Source organism: Myotis myotis, unplaced genomic scaffold (assembly GCF_014108235.1).
Source record: "Myotis myotis isolate mMyoMyo1 unplaced genomic scaffold, mMyoMyo1.p scaffold_m19_p_11, whole genome shotgun sequence".
Taxonomy (NCBI): Eukaryota; Metazoa; Chordata; class Mammalia; order Chiroptera; family Vespertilionidae; genus Myotis; species Myotis myotis.
In genome coordinates this window covers 54,913,021-54,930,991 of record NW_023416315.1, presented here as the reverse complement: position 1 = coordinate 54,930,991, position 17,971 = coordinate 54,913,021, and the positions used below count along the sequence as shown (strand labels likewise).

At 47.1% G+C, this 17,971-nt stretch overlaps 1 protein-coding gene across 2 annotated transcripts in view; it reads right to left on the bottom strand.

The window, feature by feature from the left end:
• The window catches only part of KIAA1549 (KIAA1549 ortholog), a 129,800-nt gene that overhangs the window by 24,344 nt on the left and 87,485 nt on the right, over positions 1–17,971 (bottom strand). The window contains exons 13-15 of one of the 2 annotated variants that reach the window (XM_036329004.1): positions 11,821–12,020; positions 8,419–8,642; positions 6,732–6,888 (exon numbers count right to left, since the gene is read on the bottom strand). In XM_036329004.1, the coding sequence (XP_036184897.1) occupies positions 6,732–6,888; positions 8,419–8,642; positions 11,821–12,020 (581 nt within the window). The remainder of the gene's footprint in view (positions 1–6,731; positions 6,889–8,418; positions 8,643–11,820; positions 12,021–17,971) is intronic. The other variant, XM_036329006.1, reaches the window with a different exon arrangement.

Here is a 17,971-nt window from a genome sequence, read left to right as displayed (position 1 = left end):
GAAATGCGTTTCAGCACCTGGAAGCATACACTTTTATTGAAAGCCTCTAAGTAACCAAAATCGATGTCTCAATCGACTTACTGAAATAGCTGGTCAACTTTCCAAAGAGATAGAAACCAAAAACTAAAGCGGTCTACTGACTATTAGCAATAGAAAAAACAGCCCTACACACCCCCAAAAGAGTTAAAAGTCATCACCATAATATAACCGTGTGTATAAATAATTTTCATACCTATTATGACAATGGTTTCAACAGTAAATAGTAATTATTTATTCAGAAACTGTCTTTAAAATGGAGGTATCACCCTAGCCAGTTTGGCTCAGGGGATAGAGCGTTGGCCTACAGACTGAAGGGTCCCAGGTTTGAGTCCAGTTAAGGGCACATGCCCAGGTTGTGGGCTCAGTCCCCAATGGAGGGCATGCAGGAGGCAGCTGAACAGTGATTCTCTCTCATCATTGATGTTTCTCTCTCTCTCTCTCTCTCTTTCTCTCCCTCCCTCTCTGAAATCAATAAAAATTTTAAAAATGGAGGTATCGCTGGATAACATAAGTCATCAAGAAAGGTTTAAATTAGCTCTGGCTGGTGTGCTCAGTGGTTAGAGCGTCAGCACAAGCACTGAAGAGTCTCAATTCCCAGTCAAGGACATGTAATGCACCTGGGCTGCAGGTTCGATCCCCGGCCCTGGTTGGGGTACCTGTAGAAGGCAACCAATCTATGTGTCTCTCTCTCTTCCTCTCCCCCTTCCCTTCCTCCCTCCTTTCCATTCTCTCTAAAACTCAATGGGAAAAATATCCTCAGATGAGGATTAACCAAAAAAAAAAAGTTTTAAATTCTCTTGTCTACGAGGCGGGGGTATAAGTCACAATTGTGTGTTTTTTACATCTTACTTTCTGATACTGCCTTATGAGCAAAATGTTGTCATAAACACTTAGATGACCTGTAAGAGACAAAGCAGGGATCCAATGGAGAAAGAGGCCCTTCAGGTCCCAGTGGCTCTGGACGCCCATACAGCACAGTCAATCCAACTGACCCTGAAGAAAGAAGAGGGTCCGCAGGACGGGCTGGTGACCATGCCCTCCGTGAGGGCGCGTGGACGCCTTCTACCCAGAAGGCTTTGCTCACCGTGCTGGCCCTCGGTTTCGCTCAGCTGGCTGGGTCACCCTACTGAAGGGCCGAGGAAGACATGTGTGTATCTATTTGGATCGGCAAGTCACTCACAAAAAGAAACTTATTCCATAGACACATCCTTATTCTTAGCCACCTGTCTGGAAAATGCTTCCTAATGATGATGGCTTAGCCAACGGATGATCGGGTAGTACTGACACCAGCGTCAGACACTTCAGGGAAGCTGCTGCTTAACTCGAGAGAGAAAACGAGGCCACAAACTGGCAAACCCACAAACAGCCCACAGACCTGCATTAGTGTGGTCATAGTCATATAAAGGGTGAGCCAAATGGAGGTTTTAAAAACATACTTAACCACTATTTCATAAATCTGAAAATTTCCTATTAAACCTGATTTCTGGATTCTCTTGGCAGAATGAGGCTCTGAGTGCCCTCCCCAGATGGGGCAGGTGGCCCTGTAGGTCTGTTTCTCTAATACTGCAATGACCCAGTAAAGGTCCCACTAATGGACATGTGTCATCAAGGAATGCCAAGTAAGGATTCTGGGCCCCAAAGGGGGTCTCTAGTGTATGACGTGGCATTGAATAAACTGTATTCCTTTCTTTGGAGGTGAGCGAAAGGTCCATATGCAAGCCCTTCCCCCACTGTTGGTTTTTCTTTTGTTGTTGTTGTTGTTAATCCTCACCTGAGGATATTTTTCCATTGATTTTTTAGAGAGAGTGGAAGGGAAGGGGGAAAGATAGAGACACGCATTGATTGGTTGCCTCCCACACGTGACCTGACCAGGGCCGGGGATCAAGCCTGCAACCGAGGTACGTGCCCTTGATGGGAATCGAACCTGGGACCCTTCAGTCCCCAGGACACCACTCCATCCACTGAGCCAAACCGGCTAGGGCTACTAGTTTGTCCTGAGGCGCAGACAGGAAAGCCTGTGGTCAGTAGTGTGCCACCAAGTAACGGCTCCTGGTGGAGAAATGGAAACGCGTGTCTGGAAACACGTCCTACTGGTAAGTAAGAGGGTCTCTCTAAAGACACAGGGGATGTTCCTGGTGGTGGTTCCAGTCACTGACACGGGTGCTGTATCACAAGGAAGCAAGCGGGGTGGCCACCTACACAGCCACAAGCCCAGACTGAGACTGCACTGGGGGAAAACCTTATATGCCCTTGAGGGGAGTCCACGGCTATAGCCACTGCCAATCTCACCATTAGTGATCATAATTTCAGAGAAGCTTTAAAACTTATTGCGAGAGAGAGATGTTCTGAATGTGGGAGGGAAGGTTGCCGGGAGCCGGTCCATGCTTGCTGTTTCAAGGGACCTGGCATATATGGCATACTGTTCTTAATATGTTTGCTCACCTTCTTGGCACTATGTGTTTTAACCAAGGTCTCTGAGAAAGGCTGTTTCCCCAGGTAGGGATTTTCCCCTGAAGTTAGGGAGGGAATAAAACCCCTCAACTAAGTGCCAGGTGGGTAATTAATCACTTTAACTATGAACAATCATGCTTAAGCTACATAATCTTTACTCCCTGGAATGGAGATAAGAAACGCCCTAACCTTTGTAATAGAGATTGATAGGATTGAATCAACTGGTATAAATACAGTTGTAACAAGACAGCAAGAGTCAGAACTTAGAACACAGAACTGAGAGACAGAACCTAGGCACAGAACCTACGCAGAACGTTCTCTACAGACAGAAGAACTTCGCTGGAGAGAACATGGCAAAAGATCCTGGACAGAAACTGGCCTCAGAACCTAGAGACAGAACCTAGCGAGAGAACATGGCAAAAGATCCTGGACTGAACCTGACTACAGAAATTGGCAAGAGAACCTGACTAGAACCTGGTAACTGAACCTAGCTGGAGAACATGGACACAGAACCTGGCTGGAGATCCAAAGCAGAACCTCTCTGGAGATCCAGACCAGAACTTGGCTGGAGATCCTGGCTAGGCTGCTGATCAACTGAACGCTGTCTCCATGTCATCTCTTCTTCGCCGACTCCGTCCACACCTTTGGGGACCCCTGGACCTGCTGGGGTTGGACCCCGGCAGAAGGTTCCCTCGGATCCCCACTGGCGCTAGGAATCCCGCTAAGAAGGCCCAGAGCCACACAGCCAGGAGGTCAGAGCCTCCTGGATTTCTTCCTGTTGCCTCGTCATTTCATGGCTAGCCCAGCAGAACTTGCAAGCCAAGACAGGGCGTCTTCATGTTCTAGATCTCAACATCGAGCAGTGCTTCACCGATAGACGGTACTCAATAAAAAATGCAAAACCATCATCTATAAAAGTATACTTCTCCAAGACCCCCGAGTTGGAATTTGAATTCCATCCTCCTGAATCGCAGTCTGATCATTCGGTCACACTGTTTGTTCATCATTCATTCTTCAGAAAAATATATGGACCTTTTTACCTTTAATCACCATAAACCATGTATTCTGGTGCCTATTTTGCAATCCTCTGTGGGTTTTCTGAAAGGGATCATACACTCTGGTTGACCCAGGACAATCTCGGTTCATGCCTGTTGCCCCAGTATAATAATTAATAGTGTTCCTTTCTCTCTCACAAGTGTCCGGTTTGAATGATAAATTATATCAGGAGTTGACAAACTTTCTCTGCAAAGGGCCAGACACTAAGTATTTTAGGCTTTGTGCATCATACAGTTTCTGCTGCACCTAACTGGACTCTGCCCTTGTAGCAAGAGCCACAGATAACATGCAAATGAATGGGCATGGCTATGTTCCAATAAAACAGTGGTTCTCAACCTGTGGGTCGCGACCCCTTTGGGGGTCGAACGACCTTTTCACACGGGTCGCCTAAGACCATTGGAAAACACATATATAATTCATATTGTTTTTGTGATTAATCACTATGCTTTAATTATGTTCAATTTGTAACAATGAAAATACATCCTGCATATTAGATATTTACATTACGATTCATAACAGTATCAAAATTACAGTTATGAAGTAGCAACGAAAATAATTTTATGGTTGGGGGTCACCACAACATGAGGAACTGTATTAAAGGGTTGCAGCATTAGGAAGGTTGAGAACCACTGCAATAAAACTTTATTCACAAAAACAGGCAGCTGGCTGGATTTGGCCTGAGAGCCATAGTTTGCCTAGTCCTGATTATAAACATAACCTTAGTTATAAGGAATCCAGGAATATATTTTTCACTTTAGGAGATATTTTGAGGGGAAAAGTGTAAAAATCAAAATAATTAAAAGACACGTATGTCAAGAGAAGGCGAGTTCCAGGAAAGGCGTTGTCTTTGAAAATATGTGTTTCAGAATTTTTAGGGAGAGAGTAGGAAGGAAGTCCATCTGAGGAAGATTTTCATTTCAGGGAATTTGAAAAACAGCCATTGGAGAAGAGCAGCTGACTGAAGTGGCTTTCCAAGGAAGGGCACTTTCTGCTAAAAGTAAAAAATTAAACACACACACACACACACACACACACACACACACACACACGCCAAAAAAGCAAGGAGAAAAAGGTCACGGACGCCGAAGGCAAGATGGAGAGAGCAAGGGAAGACAGTCATTCCCCACACCAAACGCGGCGGCATTGGGTGAGGGCACTCCCATGAGGCCTGAAGGCTCCCCTGCAAGTTCCCCTGAGAGGACCAGCGCCCTGGTTAGGGAAGTGGAGGGGGGAGAAGCAAGTTCCTCCTCTGTTAGTGTCATCGCATGACTCTCCAGGGAGCCAAGGGGACTGCCCTCCCCAGGACCAAACCAAACAGCAGAGATGCCCAGACAACCGCCTGTCCAACAGCAGCAGCACAAGAACGCCACCTATTTTAAGACCCGTGAGCGACGTTCCCCGGCCAAGGCAACTCATTCACTGCACGCAGAGAGGACTGACTCCATTCCGTCTACTGAGAGCAAAGCATTCTAATTTGCTGACCTGCCAACTCCCTGGAGCCACTCCAGCCCTCAGCAGCAGGGATGAGGGACACGGTCCGGTCTGTCTTGAGGGACTAGAGATACATAAACTCCCAAGGAAAGCCTGGCTCTCTCAGATGGCCACGATTCCATTACAGGTGGCCCCAGGGTCGGCATGGTGCCTGGCACGTTTATATAATTATATTTAGTGCCTGGCAGTGTTAGTTTTTAGTGTAATTTAGGAGACAAAATATAAAACTCAAATACATGGCTGGCTGCATCAGCCCTATGTAAAGGGATCATGTACCCCCTTCTCCAAGGATGTGCTTACTACTAATTTCCCTCCTCACAAGGATGGCTGTGTACGCTAGCCTCCGGGGGGAGAGGGGCTGGTGCAACAAGATAGGGCTACACCTGGCGTGAGGCTGCAGGCGTCTCACCAAGCGCTCCCTGTCCTGGGTGCCTTTGTTCTGTATTTCCCGTAGCTCCTTGCGGAGGCTGGCCCTCTCTTCCTACTCAATGGGGTCTGTGTGTGTGTCTTAATGCTACCCATGTCTGCCTTTTACACTTCAAGCAACTCTGTGCCCTTTCTGCTTCAAAGAAATGTTTAATGGTTCTCAACCTTATGGCCCTTTAAATACAGTTCCTCATGTTGTGACCCAACCATAAAATTATTTTCGTTGCTACTTCATAACTGTAATGTTGCTACTGTTATGAATCGTAATGTAAATATCTGATATGCAGGATGGTCTTAGGTGACCCCTGTGAAAGGGTCGTTCAACCACCAAAAGGGTCGCGACCCACAGGTTGAGAACCGCTGGTTTAAACCCATATTTCTTAGCTTCCAGTAAGTGCTTTCTCCCATTAAAATTATATATATATACTAAATAAAATAAAATAAAATAAAATAAAATAAAATTATATATATATACTAGAGGACCAGTGCACAAAATTTGTGCACAGGTAGGGTCCCTATTGGCGGCTGGCTGCTGGCTGGGGCCTCCCTTCCCTGGCTGCCAGCTGCCAGCTGGGGCCTTCCTTCATTCTGCACCGCCCCCTGGTGGTCAGCACAGGTCATAACGAGTGATCGAACTCCCAGTTGGTTGAATTCCTGAGGGGACACTTTGCATAATATATATGATAAATTATATATATATGATAAATTATATATATTAAATGATATATATGATAAATTATATGTATATGATAAATTATATATATTAAAATTATATATATATGTATTACATATATGTACATATTATGTATATAGATAATGAGCAAATATATCTTCTTAGCACTCTAGAAACAGAAGGGAGGGACAAAGCCCTAAATATCCTTTCTATCAACAAGAAACCCATAGAGCCCAGGGGATAAAAAAACAACCTTCTGGATATTCTTCTTTGTGTCCCACTCAAGCTCGGGGAGTGCCCAGGCTGAAGCCCACGAGGAAAGGGCTCGCGCACAGAAAGGAAAAACGTGGTGTCTCCCGAGGGCTCAGCCAGCAGCCCCCAGTTTACAGGACTGAAGGCTGCCCTCCAACGCGCAGTCCCCTCCCTCCCTTCCCCACCTGCCTCCAACCCAGCCGCCCCGGAGCGGCAGCCACCCGGCATCAACCCCGCACAGAGCGCAGCCCCCCCACCCCACCCCCACCCCCGATCCTGCTCGTTCTCCACCCAAGGAGCCACCCCAACACTGATTCCAGAAGGGAGGGTCAGCATTACGCACTGGGCAACCCATGTAGGCGGAGTTGTGGACGCCGGGAGGCCTCTTGTAAGTGCCGTCGCTGTCTGTGGTGATGAGCCTGTCCTTCTCGGCGTCTCCGGGGCAGCCGTTGACCTGGTGCTTCCGGCGGGCCTTGGGAGAACGTTTCAGCCGCGAGCTGCTGGGAAAAGGGAGGTTATTTCAGAGGGAAGAACCCTTCCTGCCGCTGGCTTCGCAACTCAACGCTAAGCAGCTCCTGAGCACCTCTGACTGCTGGTCACGGCAGCAAACACCCACAGGATAGAAACACTGTAGGAGACAGTCTCGGCTCCAAGGAAGCTCACTGTCTACCTGGGCAGACCACAGCAACACAAGGAGCCAGAGAGCAATCCGAGGCAACACTAGTACGTACTCATGTTAGTTACACGGACACGCAGGAAAGGGGCGGTCAATGTGAGCTACTGGGGCCTGAGCTGGCTACGTGGGTCATCACTGGCTACGTGGGGCCTGAGCTGCGTCCTGAAGAGCAAGTGGGGTCTGCAGATGGGGAGTGATGTGGGAAGAAGGTGGGGGGTGTGGGGACGACCACACCGAGGGCCAGAAGTGGAAACGCAGATGAAGGTTTGGGGGCGACGGGGCCACCAGCTAACGGAGTGGCAGGTCTGTCTAGGCTGCTGTGCGAGGACAGGTGGCCCCGCCTGTTACGTGCACACAGGCAGCACAGGGAACCATCACAGGTTTTTAGCAAAGAAAGGCGTCACCGAGAGCAGTGCTTAAGAAAATGCATCCGTGTTGCTCTGGCCAGTGTGGCTCAGTTGGTTGAGAGGCACCGAAAGGTTGCCGGCTTGATTCCCAGTCAGGGCACATGCCCGGCTTGGGAGCTCGATCCCTGGTAGGGGGTGTGGAGGAGGCAGCTGATTGATGTTTCCCTCCCACATCAATATTTCTTTCTCTCCCTCTCCCTTCTTCTCTCTCTAAAAATCTTTAAAAAAAAAAAAGACATTGCATCTGTGTTAGGGGGCAGGAGTCTGAGAGGCAAAGGGGAAGGTAAGCACCAAAACTCAGAGGGTGGCTGTGGGACAAGAAATGAGACATCCGCCTGTGCTGACCCGTGACCACCTAGAACAGTGATGGCGAACCTATGACACGCGTGTCAGAGGAGACACGCGAACTCATTTATTTGGTTGATTTTTCTTTGTTAAATGGCATTTAAATATATCAAATAAATATCAAAAATGTAAGTCTTTGTTTTACTATGGTTGCAAGTATCAAAAAATTTCTGTATGTGACACGGCACCAGAGTTAAGTTAGGGTTTTTCAAAATGCTGACACGCCGAGCTCAAAAGGTTCTCCATCACTGAGCTAGGAGGTGAGGATGCTGGAGGGGAGCAGACTGAGGGGAAGTGCAGGCCCAGGAAGCTGGGGCGGTGGGTCTGGGAGGGGGGGGTGACCACCATTCAGAACACTGACTTCGAGGAGACATTAACCAGGGAAGCTTTCCGAGGCCAGGGAGGTCCAGGCAGAATGAAAGCAGCCTTTCTGCACGTGGGTGGCCACCCACGCAGGATCAAAGCCACCCCCGTAGCCTGCACAGCCTTTCTGTGTATAAACCTCTTTGACCCATTTTCAGATACTTTTCCCTTAAAAATGGACAGGCCCTCCGACCGCAGCCCTGACAGCAGAGGCAGCCCGGCTTGCCCTGGGACCCCACCTCTTCCTGGGCTCTATGAACACCGAAGGCACGCTGGCCGTGGGGTCCAGGATCTTGTCGATCTGCATCTGCGCCCTGCGGTACACCCGGTGTCGCTCCCGCGTGTCCCCCGACGACAGGTCATCCACCACCGGGAACTCGTAGTGGCCACGGCGCTTGGCACGGAGCCGGATCTTGTTCCGATGGTGCTCGATCTCCGACTTGTGCCGCAGCGCCGTCTGAATCTGAGGGGGTGGGATGGGGGGAACCAGACAAAAGCAATGTGCTTCAAGGTCTCTGGGACCCAGGCCCAGAAAGCATTTTGGAAAGGGCTTTCTGCTACCTTCTCTACCCCCTGCACGGCTGTCCTAGGCTCCAAGGAGGCCCCAAAGGGTGTGAGACGAGCGAGCACACCCACACTGGGCATAGGGGACCTGCCATGGCCCACAGGCCATAACCCCAAACTCGCCCAGTGGGTGAGGGGAGAGACGTGGTATCAGCCCCCAAAGCTGGCAAAGGCAACTCAAATCTGGAAGATCGGCCATGGCACTTCGCCAATACCAAGGACACTGACAACTAGATACAGTACGCCCTGAGAGAAAGAATAAGTGCTTTCCATACCCAATAATCACTACCTTAGAGGCTTTTAAATTAGGACAGATTCAAAGATTATTTGCATTATACAACAGACTCCCCATTTACTGATAATGAGCTAGTGTCACCAAAACAAGCCCTCTGACATAAGACCCCTCCTCCCGAAAGAGAGGCTCCACCTGCAGGGAACATGTCATGGCCGGCTCTGTGGGCCTGAGCTAGGTTCTGAGGGGCGTGGAGGATCTGAAGAGGGGAAGGGTATGGGAAGCAGGTGTGAGATGCAGGCACCACACGGAGGGCCAGAAGCAGGAATGCAGATGAATGCTGGGTGGCAATGAGGCGACCTCACTGTGCAGATCAGGACAGGCTTGCTGAGAATCTGGGAGGAGAGAGCAGGACGCAGGCCAAGACAAAACGGAACCTTCCTGGCTGCGCCGTAGTCGACCAAAGGCCACCTACTTCTTTGAGACAGTTTGAGAAGGACAGGCCGCTGCATGAGGTTCTCGGAAACTTACCAGCAGGAGAATTAAGAAAGCCCCTCTTAGCCCCGGCCAGGTGGCTCAGCTGGTTGGAGCATCATCCCCATACACCAAAAGGGTTGTGGGTTCCATCCCTGGTCAGGGTGTGTGCAAGAGGCAACCGCTAGAACCTCCCAGTAAGAAACCATTTCAATTACAATGTATGAAGGGTATAGGTCAGTACAGCAGTACTGATAATGTTCTAGTTCTTAGGTTGGGTTTTGATTTCATTATGGTTTATGATCAATCTATATTATCGATAGTCATACGTATGCATCAACTACTACATTTGAAAAAGAAGTAGAAGAAAGGTTGGAGATGCATGCTATCAAGTTGTGAGGCCACAGGCCAGGGAGCACGTCTCTTCTCTCTTTCACGAGATGGAGAACCCACTCCAGGTGTTTACACACGGCAGGTACGGAAGCACACGCAACATGTGACTGATGGAGACGGGTCTAGGCTGGGACTGGGCTGCACAGGGCTAGGGCTCCTGAGCACTGGTGAGCAGGGACAGCACTCACCATCCTGAACCCACGGCGCACATTCTGTGGCCACGTCCTTGGCAAGCAGCCAAAGCGGTGCGGCTGGGAGAAACTCTAAGAACTCTTGCAAGACTTCTACAAGACGATCCACTGTACGGATCACCTTTAAAGTGGAGATGAGGGCTCAACTGTACCAATTTCTCAGAACTCGGACAGCTGCAGGAGTTCCTTAGCGGCAGGAGACCGACTGGCATGAAGCTGCCTTGTGCGCCTTCCCAAATGGCATTCACTCCACTCATTGTCCAGCCCAGGTCAAATCTCTCAAGTTCAAGGTAACAGTGGCCTGGCCTGGCCTCTGGTTCCCACCCAACATCTTAGATTGAAGCACATCCAACTCACTCTTCCAGGATTCACTGGAATAGGGTTTTGCTAGGAATGACCTAGAGCAGTGGTTCTCAACCTTCCTAATGCCGCGACCCTTTAATACAGTTCCTCATGTTGTGGTGACCCCCAACCATAAAATTATTTTCATTGCTACTTCATAACTGTAATTTTGCTACTGTTATGAATCATCATGTAAATATCTGATATGCAGGATGTATTTTCATTGTTACAAATTGAACATAATTAAAGCATAGTGATTAATCACAAAAACAACATGTAATTATATATGTGTTTTCTGATGGTCTTAGGCGACCCCTGTGGAAGGGTCGTTCGACCCCCAAAGCGGTCAGGACCCACAGGCTGAGAACTGCTGAGCCAGAGCCTTGGAGCCGGAGGAGATCTGTGAGGAATCACAGAGTTTACTATGGTTCCAAGACCACCCAGGTTCCATTCTCATTAGGAGAATTCACAGGACTCAGCCGTGAGCCCCAGTTATTACAGCAAAAGGACACAAAGCAAAATCAGCAATGGGCCTGCTGGAGGGACCAGTCACCATCTTCCAAGAGTCCTCTCCCACTGGGGTCACACAGGATGTGCTTCAGCCCTCCAGCCGGGAGCTGTGACAATACATGTGAAATGCCCACCAGGGATGCTCGTCAGAGACTCAATACCCAGGGTTTTTAATGGGGGCTGGTCACACAGGCACCCTCCCACCACCCCCCGCCCCACACCGCCTGGCATGTCCCAAAATTCCAAACTCTCAGAAAGAAAGCAGATATTCAGCACAAATCATATTGTTTGCACAGCTTAGGCACAGTGAGCCAACTCTGTTCTGCAAATGATGGAAATCTTTTAGAAATTCAAGTTCCCACAACCAGCCACAGGGTGAAGCAGGACTTCTACGGATAGCAGGCTCAGGTCTCTTTTCTGTACGTCTGCCAATGCATCTAACTGTGTCCCTGAACAGTATCTGATCTAAAAATACTGAGTATAATATTTTTTGGTGAATCCTCACCCAAGGATATTTTTCCATTGATTTTTAGAGAGATGGAAGGAAGGAAGGAAGGGAGGGAGGGAGGGAGGGAGGGAGGGAGGGAGGGAGGGAGGGAGGGAGGGAGGGAAACATAGAAACATTGATGGGAGAGAGAGACATCGATAGGTTACCTCCTGCGCGAGGCCAACCAGAGACCAGGGATCAAACCTGCAACTCAGGTGGTGCCCTTGACCAGGAATCAAACTCAAAACCCTTGGGTGCCCGGGCTGGTGCTCTAACTATTGAGCAACATCAGCCAGGGCAAACTGAGGTTAGTTTTAAAATTAAGAATACCTGTCAGCATCTCATACCTTTAGCAAACTTCTGACACTAACTTTCACTCAGTTTTAAGCACTAACCAAATCAGCATGTGAGCTTTTGTATGTATGTCCCTTTTAATACAAACAAATACCTCTTTGTTAATTTTGTTGGTTTCTGCCACTCGGTCGGCCAGGTGGTGGACAGGAGGTGCGGGGATGGGCTGCATGGCGATCAGCTGGATCTTACTGGGGCCCCGCCGGCTGGCCTCGGAGGAGCGGGAGAGCCTGTCCACGTGCTCGAAGATGGAGGCAGAAGAGGGCTGCTCGTTCCCTGAACTGGGGGGGGGCGGCCCTGCAACAGGAGGGGAAGCCAGAAAATAAATATATAAAGTCCTAAAAAAAACAGCAAATAATCAAAATTATGGGTTAATCCTTAAAGAATCCACAGATGGGCCCCTGACCAAAAGCACATCACTGCTATGTGGCAGAGGACTTCAAATGGCCCTGTTTGAGCTTACAGTATCTGGGTTCAATATCGGCTCCGTCGGCCTCACTGAAAGTTACAAATGTCAGCAGAAAGATGTGAAAACCATTATGACACTTTGTGCCAAAAATTGCCCAGTTTTGTCTAAAGGGATTTCAAAGTCTTCAATCAGAAAGGGTAAAGGGCGGAAGGGACCTGAGCGGCTCAGTCGATTGTCATTTGTACAACGCATAGCAGCTCTGAACTTCACTCTCATTTGCGATGACATAGATTAGTTGCCAAGGCAATTATGCTCAAGACGAGGGGACTGTGGGCATGCAGGCAGGTGCTGATGAACAACTGAACAGTGAACACGTCCAGGTTTCTGATCAGATGCAGAAAGAAAATTAAGTTGAAGAGGTATGAGAGGAAAAAGCAGCTGCCTGTAGGGAAGCCATTCCCACTTTACAAAGAGATGAAGAGTATACTAAAATAGTTAAAAGAGGGGGAACTTTTCTTTTTGCTTTTTTTTTTTTTTTTTATTATTATTATTAGTTAAGGTATTACAAATGTGTCCTCATCCCCCCCATTAACCCCCAACCTCACCCCCCCCGCCCTGCACACTCATGCTCCCATCCCCCTGTTGTCCATGTCCATTGGTTTGGCTTATATACATGTATACAAGTCCTTCGGTTGCTCTCTTCCCCTTACCCCCGCCCTCCCCTACTTTCCTTCTGGGGATTGATAGCCTGATCGCTGTTTCTCAGTCTTTGGATCTGTCCCTTTTCATCAGTCTATGTTGTTCTCTATAATCCACAAATGAGTGAGATCATGTGGTATTTATCTTTCTCTGACTGGCTTATTTCACTTAGCATAATGCTCTCCATTTCCATCCACGCTGTTGCAAAAGGCAAGAGTTCCTTTTTTTTTACTACAGCATAGTATTCCATTGTGTAGATGTACCACAGTTTTCTAATCCACTCATCTGCTGATGGGCACTTAGGCTGAGAGGGGAAACTTTTTTAAAAAATATATGTTCTTATTGATTTTTAGATAGAGAGAAAGGGAGAGGGAAAGATAGAAACATCAGCGAGAGAGACACATTGATTGGCTGCCTCCTGCACGCCCCCTACTGGGGATAGAGCCAGCAACCCAAGCATCTGACCAGGAATCAAACCAGGGACCTCTCGGTCCATGGGATGACACTATATCCACTGAGCCACACCAGCCAGGCGAGGAAACTTTTTAAAGAAGTTAATTTTTAATGATGAAAAGAGTAAATGTATGGCATGTGTATATTTACCACAACTTTTTTAATTTTTTGAAAGTAATCAGAACTGCAAAAAAGAAAAAATTTAAATATGTAGAAAGAAGAAACAATTAAAAATATTAACAGACTAAATCTTGGTATAATGGGTGATTTTCTCCAATTTCTTATATTTTCTGTAATAATGATTTTGTCTGAGTATTACTTTATGAACTTTAATTTTAAGAAGGCAAAAACATAGAGATGGAGAGAGATGAAGAGGGGCTGCATAGATGGAAGACCTCCATGGAGCTATTTAGACACACGAAGACTCTGTCTGACCAACCACAGTTCCCTCCGGTCGCTCTGGACGCTGTTTTAAGTTAAATGGATCACAGGCCATGCGAGCATGCAGAAACTGTTTTCAAACAAAAGCCTGAGGTTTGAAGCCTCAAGCATAACTGAAAATTATGGAGGTTTCTCCTCAAGGTAAAAACAAAGCAGTAAAAACATAGCCAAGCAAAGCAGTAAGAAATAACAGTTGATATTTGGTATAAGGAATGCACATCGATGTTATGTAAGTTCTATATTTCCTCTCGATTTGAAGTCTATTCATCTGTTGCCCCAAGGAATTGGAAATGATGTACATAACTGTGAATGAACACCGTCTCGTAGTGAGGAGGCCTGGCTGTCGGGATTCTGGCTTTCTTCCCCTGACTGTGCAATGCAAGTGGCCAGGCACCATCACTCGTCTGGTGGCAGCTTCTCAAATTGCAGGCACAGGGCCCAAGAGGAGATCATTAGCTTCACCAGATAGGCTGGCCTTGCTAACCCAATCTTATAAAGTGACAGCAAATGTCACAAAAGATAGTCCATTAACCACCTGACACCTAAAGGTGAGGTCCCTTTCCTCCAGGATGGTCAAAAGGCCAGGGTACAGAGAGCTCCAAATGGCTGGAAGGCAATGGGGTGGGGTGGGGGGTGGAGCAGAGGAGGAAAGGCCCCACCCCCCCGTGCTGTCTGTTTGCTTGTGTCATGGAGCTCAGGCCTGCGACTGGCTCCTGTCCACGCCCATCCCACCCCCGCACTGTGGTCACGGATCCTCGCTCTATAATTCACCAACTGCAACCAGAGAAGGAGAGGATGCACAGAAAACCCTCAAGTTTATACACTGCCCACAGCCCAGCCCTTCTAAAGGGTTGAAAAGAGGGGTCTTTTTATTTATCATATACATATAATAGACATCGTATAAGTATATTTGTCATATATATGATGTATGTATACATGTATAAACACAAAGCCCAGTTTCCGATATATAATATGTATTTATGTATTTTTATTATTTGCTATTATGCATTGCACATTTAAAAAAAACAAACTACCTGTATAATAATGGCCAATGGAAAACACAATGCATAATCCTAGCTGGTTTGGCTCAGTGGACAGAGCATCAGCCTGCGGACTAAAAGGTCTGGGGTTCCATTTCATGCCCTAACCGGTTTGGCTCAGTGGATAGAGCGTCGGCCTGCGGACTGAGGGGTCCCAGGTTCGATTCCGGTCAAGGGCATGTGCCTTGGTTGCGGGCACATCCCCAGTAGGGGGTGTGCAGGAGGCAGCTGGTCGATGTTTCTCTCTCATCCATGTTTCTAACTCTCTATCCCTCTCCCTTCCTCTCTGTAAAAAATCAATAAAATATATTTTAAAAAATAAAAATAAAAGGTCTGGGGTTCCATTCCAGTCTAGGGCACGTGCCCAGGTTGCAGGCTTGATCCCCAGTAGGGGGCATGCAGGAGGCAGCTGATCAATGATTCTCTCTCACTACTGATGTTTCCATCTCTTTCTCCCTCCACCTTCCTCTCTTAAATCAATAAAAATATATTAAAAAGAAAACACAATACCTACACAGAGATTAATGCTATGTGAATCCTGTATTAAGGCAAGTAGGGAGTTTGGATTAAAACCCCTTTCTCTTTAAATATAATAAAAACAACAATATAATGATAAAAATTACAAAGGAGAACAACAGAGGAGCAGGAAATTTGAATACTGGAATGCAAGAGCAATAGGCCATTTTTAAAGAATATTATTTCATCATCTATAGGCAAATACAATCCCACTGCCTTATTATTGTTTTTTTAAATTTATTTTTATTGATTTCAGAGAGGAAGGGAGAGGGAGAAAGAGATAGAAAGATCAATGATAAGAGAGAATCACTAATTGGCTGCCTCCTGCACACCCTACACTGGGGATCGAGGCCACAACCCAGGCATACACTCTTGACTAGAATCGAACCCATGATCCTTCAGTCCTCATGCCAACACTCTATCCACTGAGGCAAACTGGCTAGGGCCCACTGCCTTATTATTAATGCCTGTGACCCATGTTACTATCCTGGACCAAAACTGAAACAACAGCCTTTTCTGTGCTTCCAAAGCAAGGCAGGTCCTGAAGTTGCCAGATGACCTGTGACAGCCATCGGAAGCCCTTCCCCCCCTACCCCCTCCCCCCCATGGTGAGAGGGGACGCTGGTCCCGGAGCAACATGCCCGAGGGTCCCAGACGGGCTCAAGCAACCGCCTGACTCCATTAATCTGTATTTTATTGTGACTTGCAACAAAAAAAGGATTTTTATGTGCATTACAAAATAATTCAAATGCTATGATGATAAACTCAGAATCATTTTATAGGGGATTTAGCTAAGTTCTATGCAAGCAATAAAATGCCTGTATGGCAGCATTTTAGCTTTACGGAAGTAAACAGTTTTAAAAATGAAGTGATGCTGGCAGTGAGAAAACCGTCTTTCTAAGTCATGGAAATGTACGGATTTCCATGTACGATGTCTCCAAATCAAAATAGTGTGGCATCTGAGCTCCTAATACTCAGAACATCTAATCCACTCGTCTCCTCCCACCGCCACCTCTCAGTCCCAAAGCTGACATGGCTGCTACTGGGATTTTGAATACATGTTGAGAGCAATGCTTGACTTTTGTTAGCCGTATAGAATAGATTTGCGGTAATCTTATCCGTGAGCAGTTAAACTGGGGAAGATTTTCTCAGGTAACCTAAGGAATTGAGGAACTCTCCAGAGCTGATTCTCCTTTCCAAATATTTCTTTCCCAGGATCAAAATTAGATTTTAATCCTCTCTGTCTGAAACAGTGCACCTGTTACCATGGTGCTAAGTCATTTTTAAGATTCTGTGAAATTGGATCCAAAGAAAAACCTCTTCCCTATAGTCCAAGGGGTATTCCTTTCACATGGAAATGAAACACCTGGAAGGAGCTGGAAGAGACGTCAGAAACGAGCTCATTTAGTCCCACAGGCGCCCAGAGGCCCAGGGACTATTGCAAGGTCACAAGGGTGACAGTGACAGGACAGGCCCTCTGGCTCCATCCAGAATCTGTTCATTTCCCCAATACCATTCACTTTGTATGATTTTCATAGGGAGAAATTTGTGATAAAAAATATAAGCATAGCCCGGCCAGCGTGACTCAGTGGTTGAGCGTCGACCTATGAACCAGGAGATCATGGTTCGATTCCCAGTCAGGGCACATGCCTGGGTTGCGGGCTCTATCTCCAGTAGGGGGCATGCGGGAGGCAGCCAATCAGCATTAATGTTTCTGTCTCTCTCCTTCTCCCTTACTCTCTGAAATCAATACAAATATATGTTAAAATATATACATATATATATATATATATATATATATATATGAGCATAGACATTAAAAATCATGTCCTGAGCACCCCAATTCTTTCTGCATTACTGAAACATCTATAATCTCCAGAAAACACAAGAGCTACACTAGCACTTTGGTTAACAGAATCTATTCAACTAAAACCCAGCTACCTTGTCATCACGCCAGAAAATGCTCCCACGTATGTAAGACCCGTGGGCTTCGTCTTTTTACAGGGCATTGGGGTCATGGTACTACTGCTTAGAACGGGAGTGAAATTCATTTCGGACCTGGCCTAAGAAGCTACAGCAGCTGACACAAATAGGCTAACCCGTCTGATCACACTGAACTATCCACCAGAAGAAAGAGCTAGGACCAAACAGAATGCACTTGGACCTATGACAAATACACAACTTTTTGACAGCGGCAGCTGTGAAATCCTTGAATTGGATGCTGAAAAGGTCACAGCCTGGAGGCCTTTTTTGAGACTCTGGTAGTAGTAGTTCGAGTCTTCCTTATCCTTCAGGGGGGAAAATCGTTAGGACTTGAAACTAGACCAGAACATGGCTATGAGCCTCAAAACATACCTCCTTGAATTCCTAACCTCCAGCCCGCCCCCCCCATTCCCCCCCCAGCCCCCACTCATTCACCCACCCACCCCACCCCCGCCCACCCCCAACGCCGACACCAGCACCCTGTTAGTGACCGTCGATGCTGAGACATTCGCCATACGGATAACGAATATTACATTGCACAGGTTATTTTTTTAAGTTCAGCATTTAAAGAATAAAACCCTAGCCCAGAGGTCCTCAAACTTTTTAAACAGGGGGTCAGTTCACTGTCCCTCAGACCGTTGGAGGGCCGGACTATAGTTTAAAAAAAAACTATGAACAAATTCTTATGCACACTGCACATATCTTAT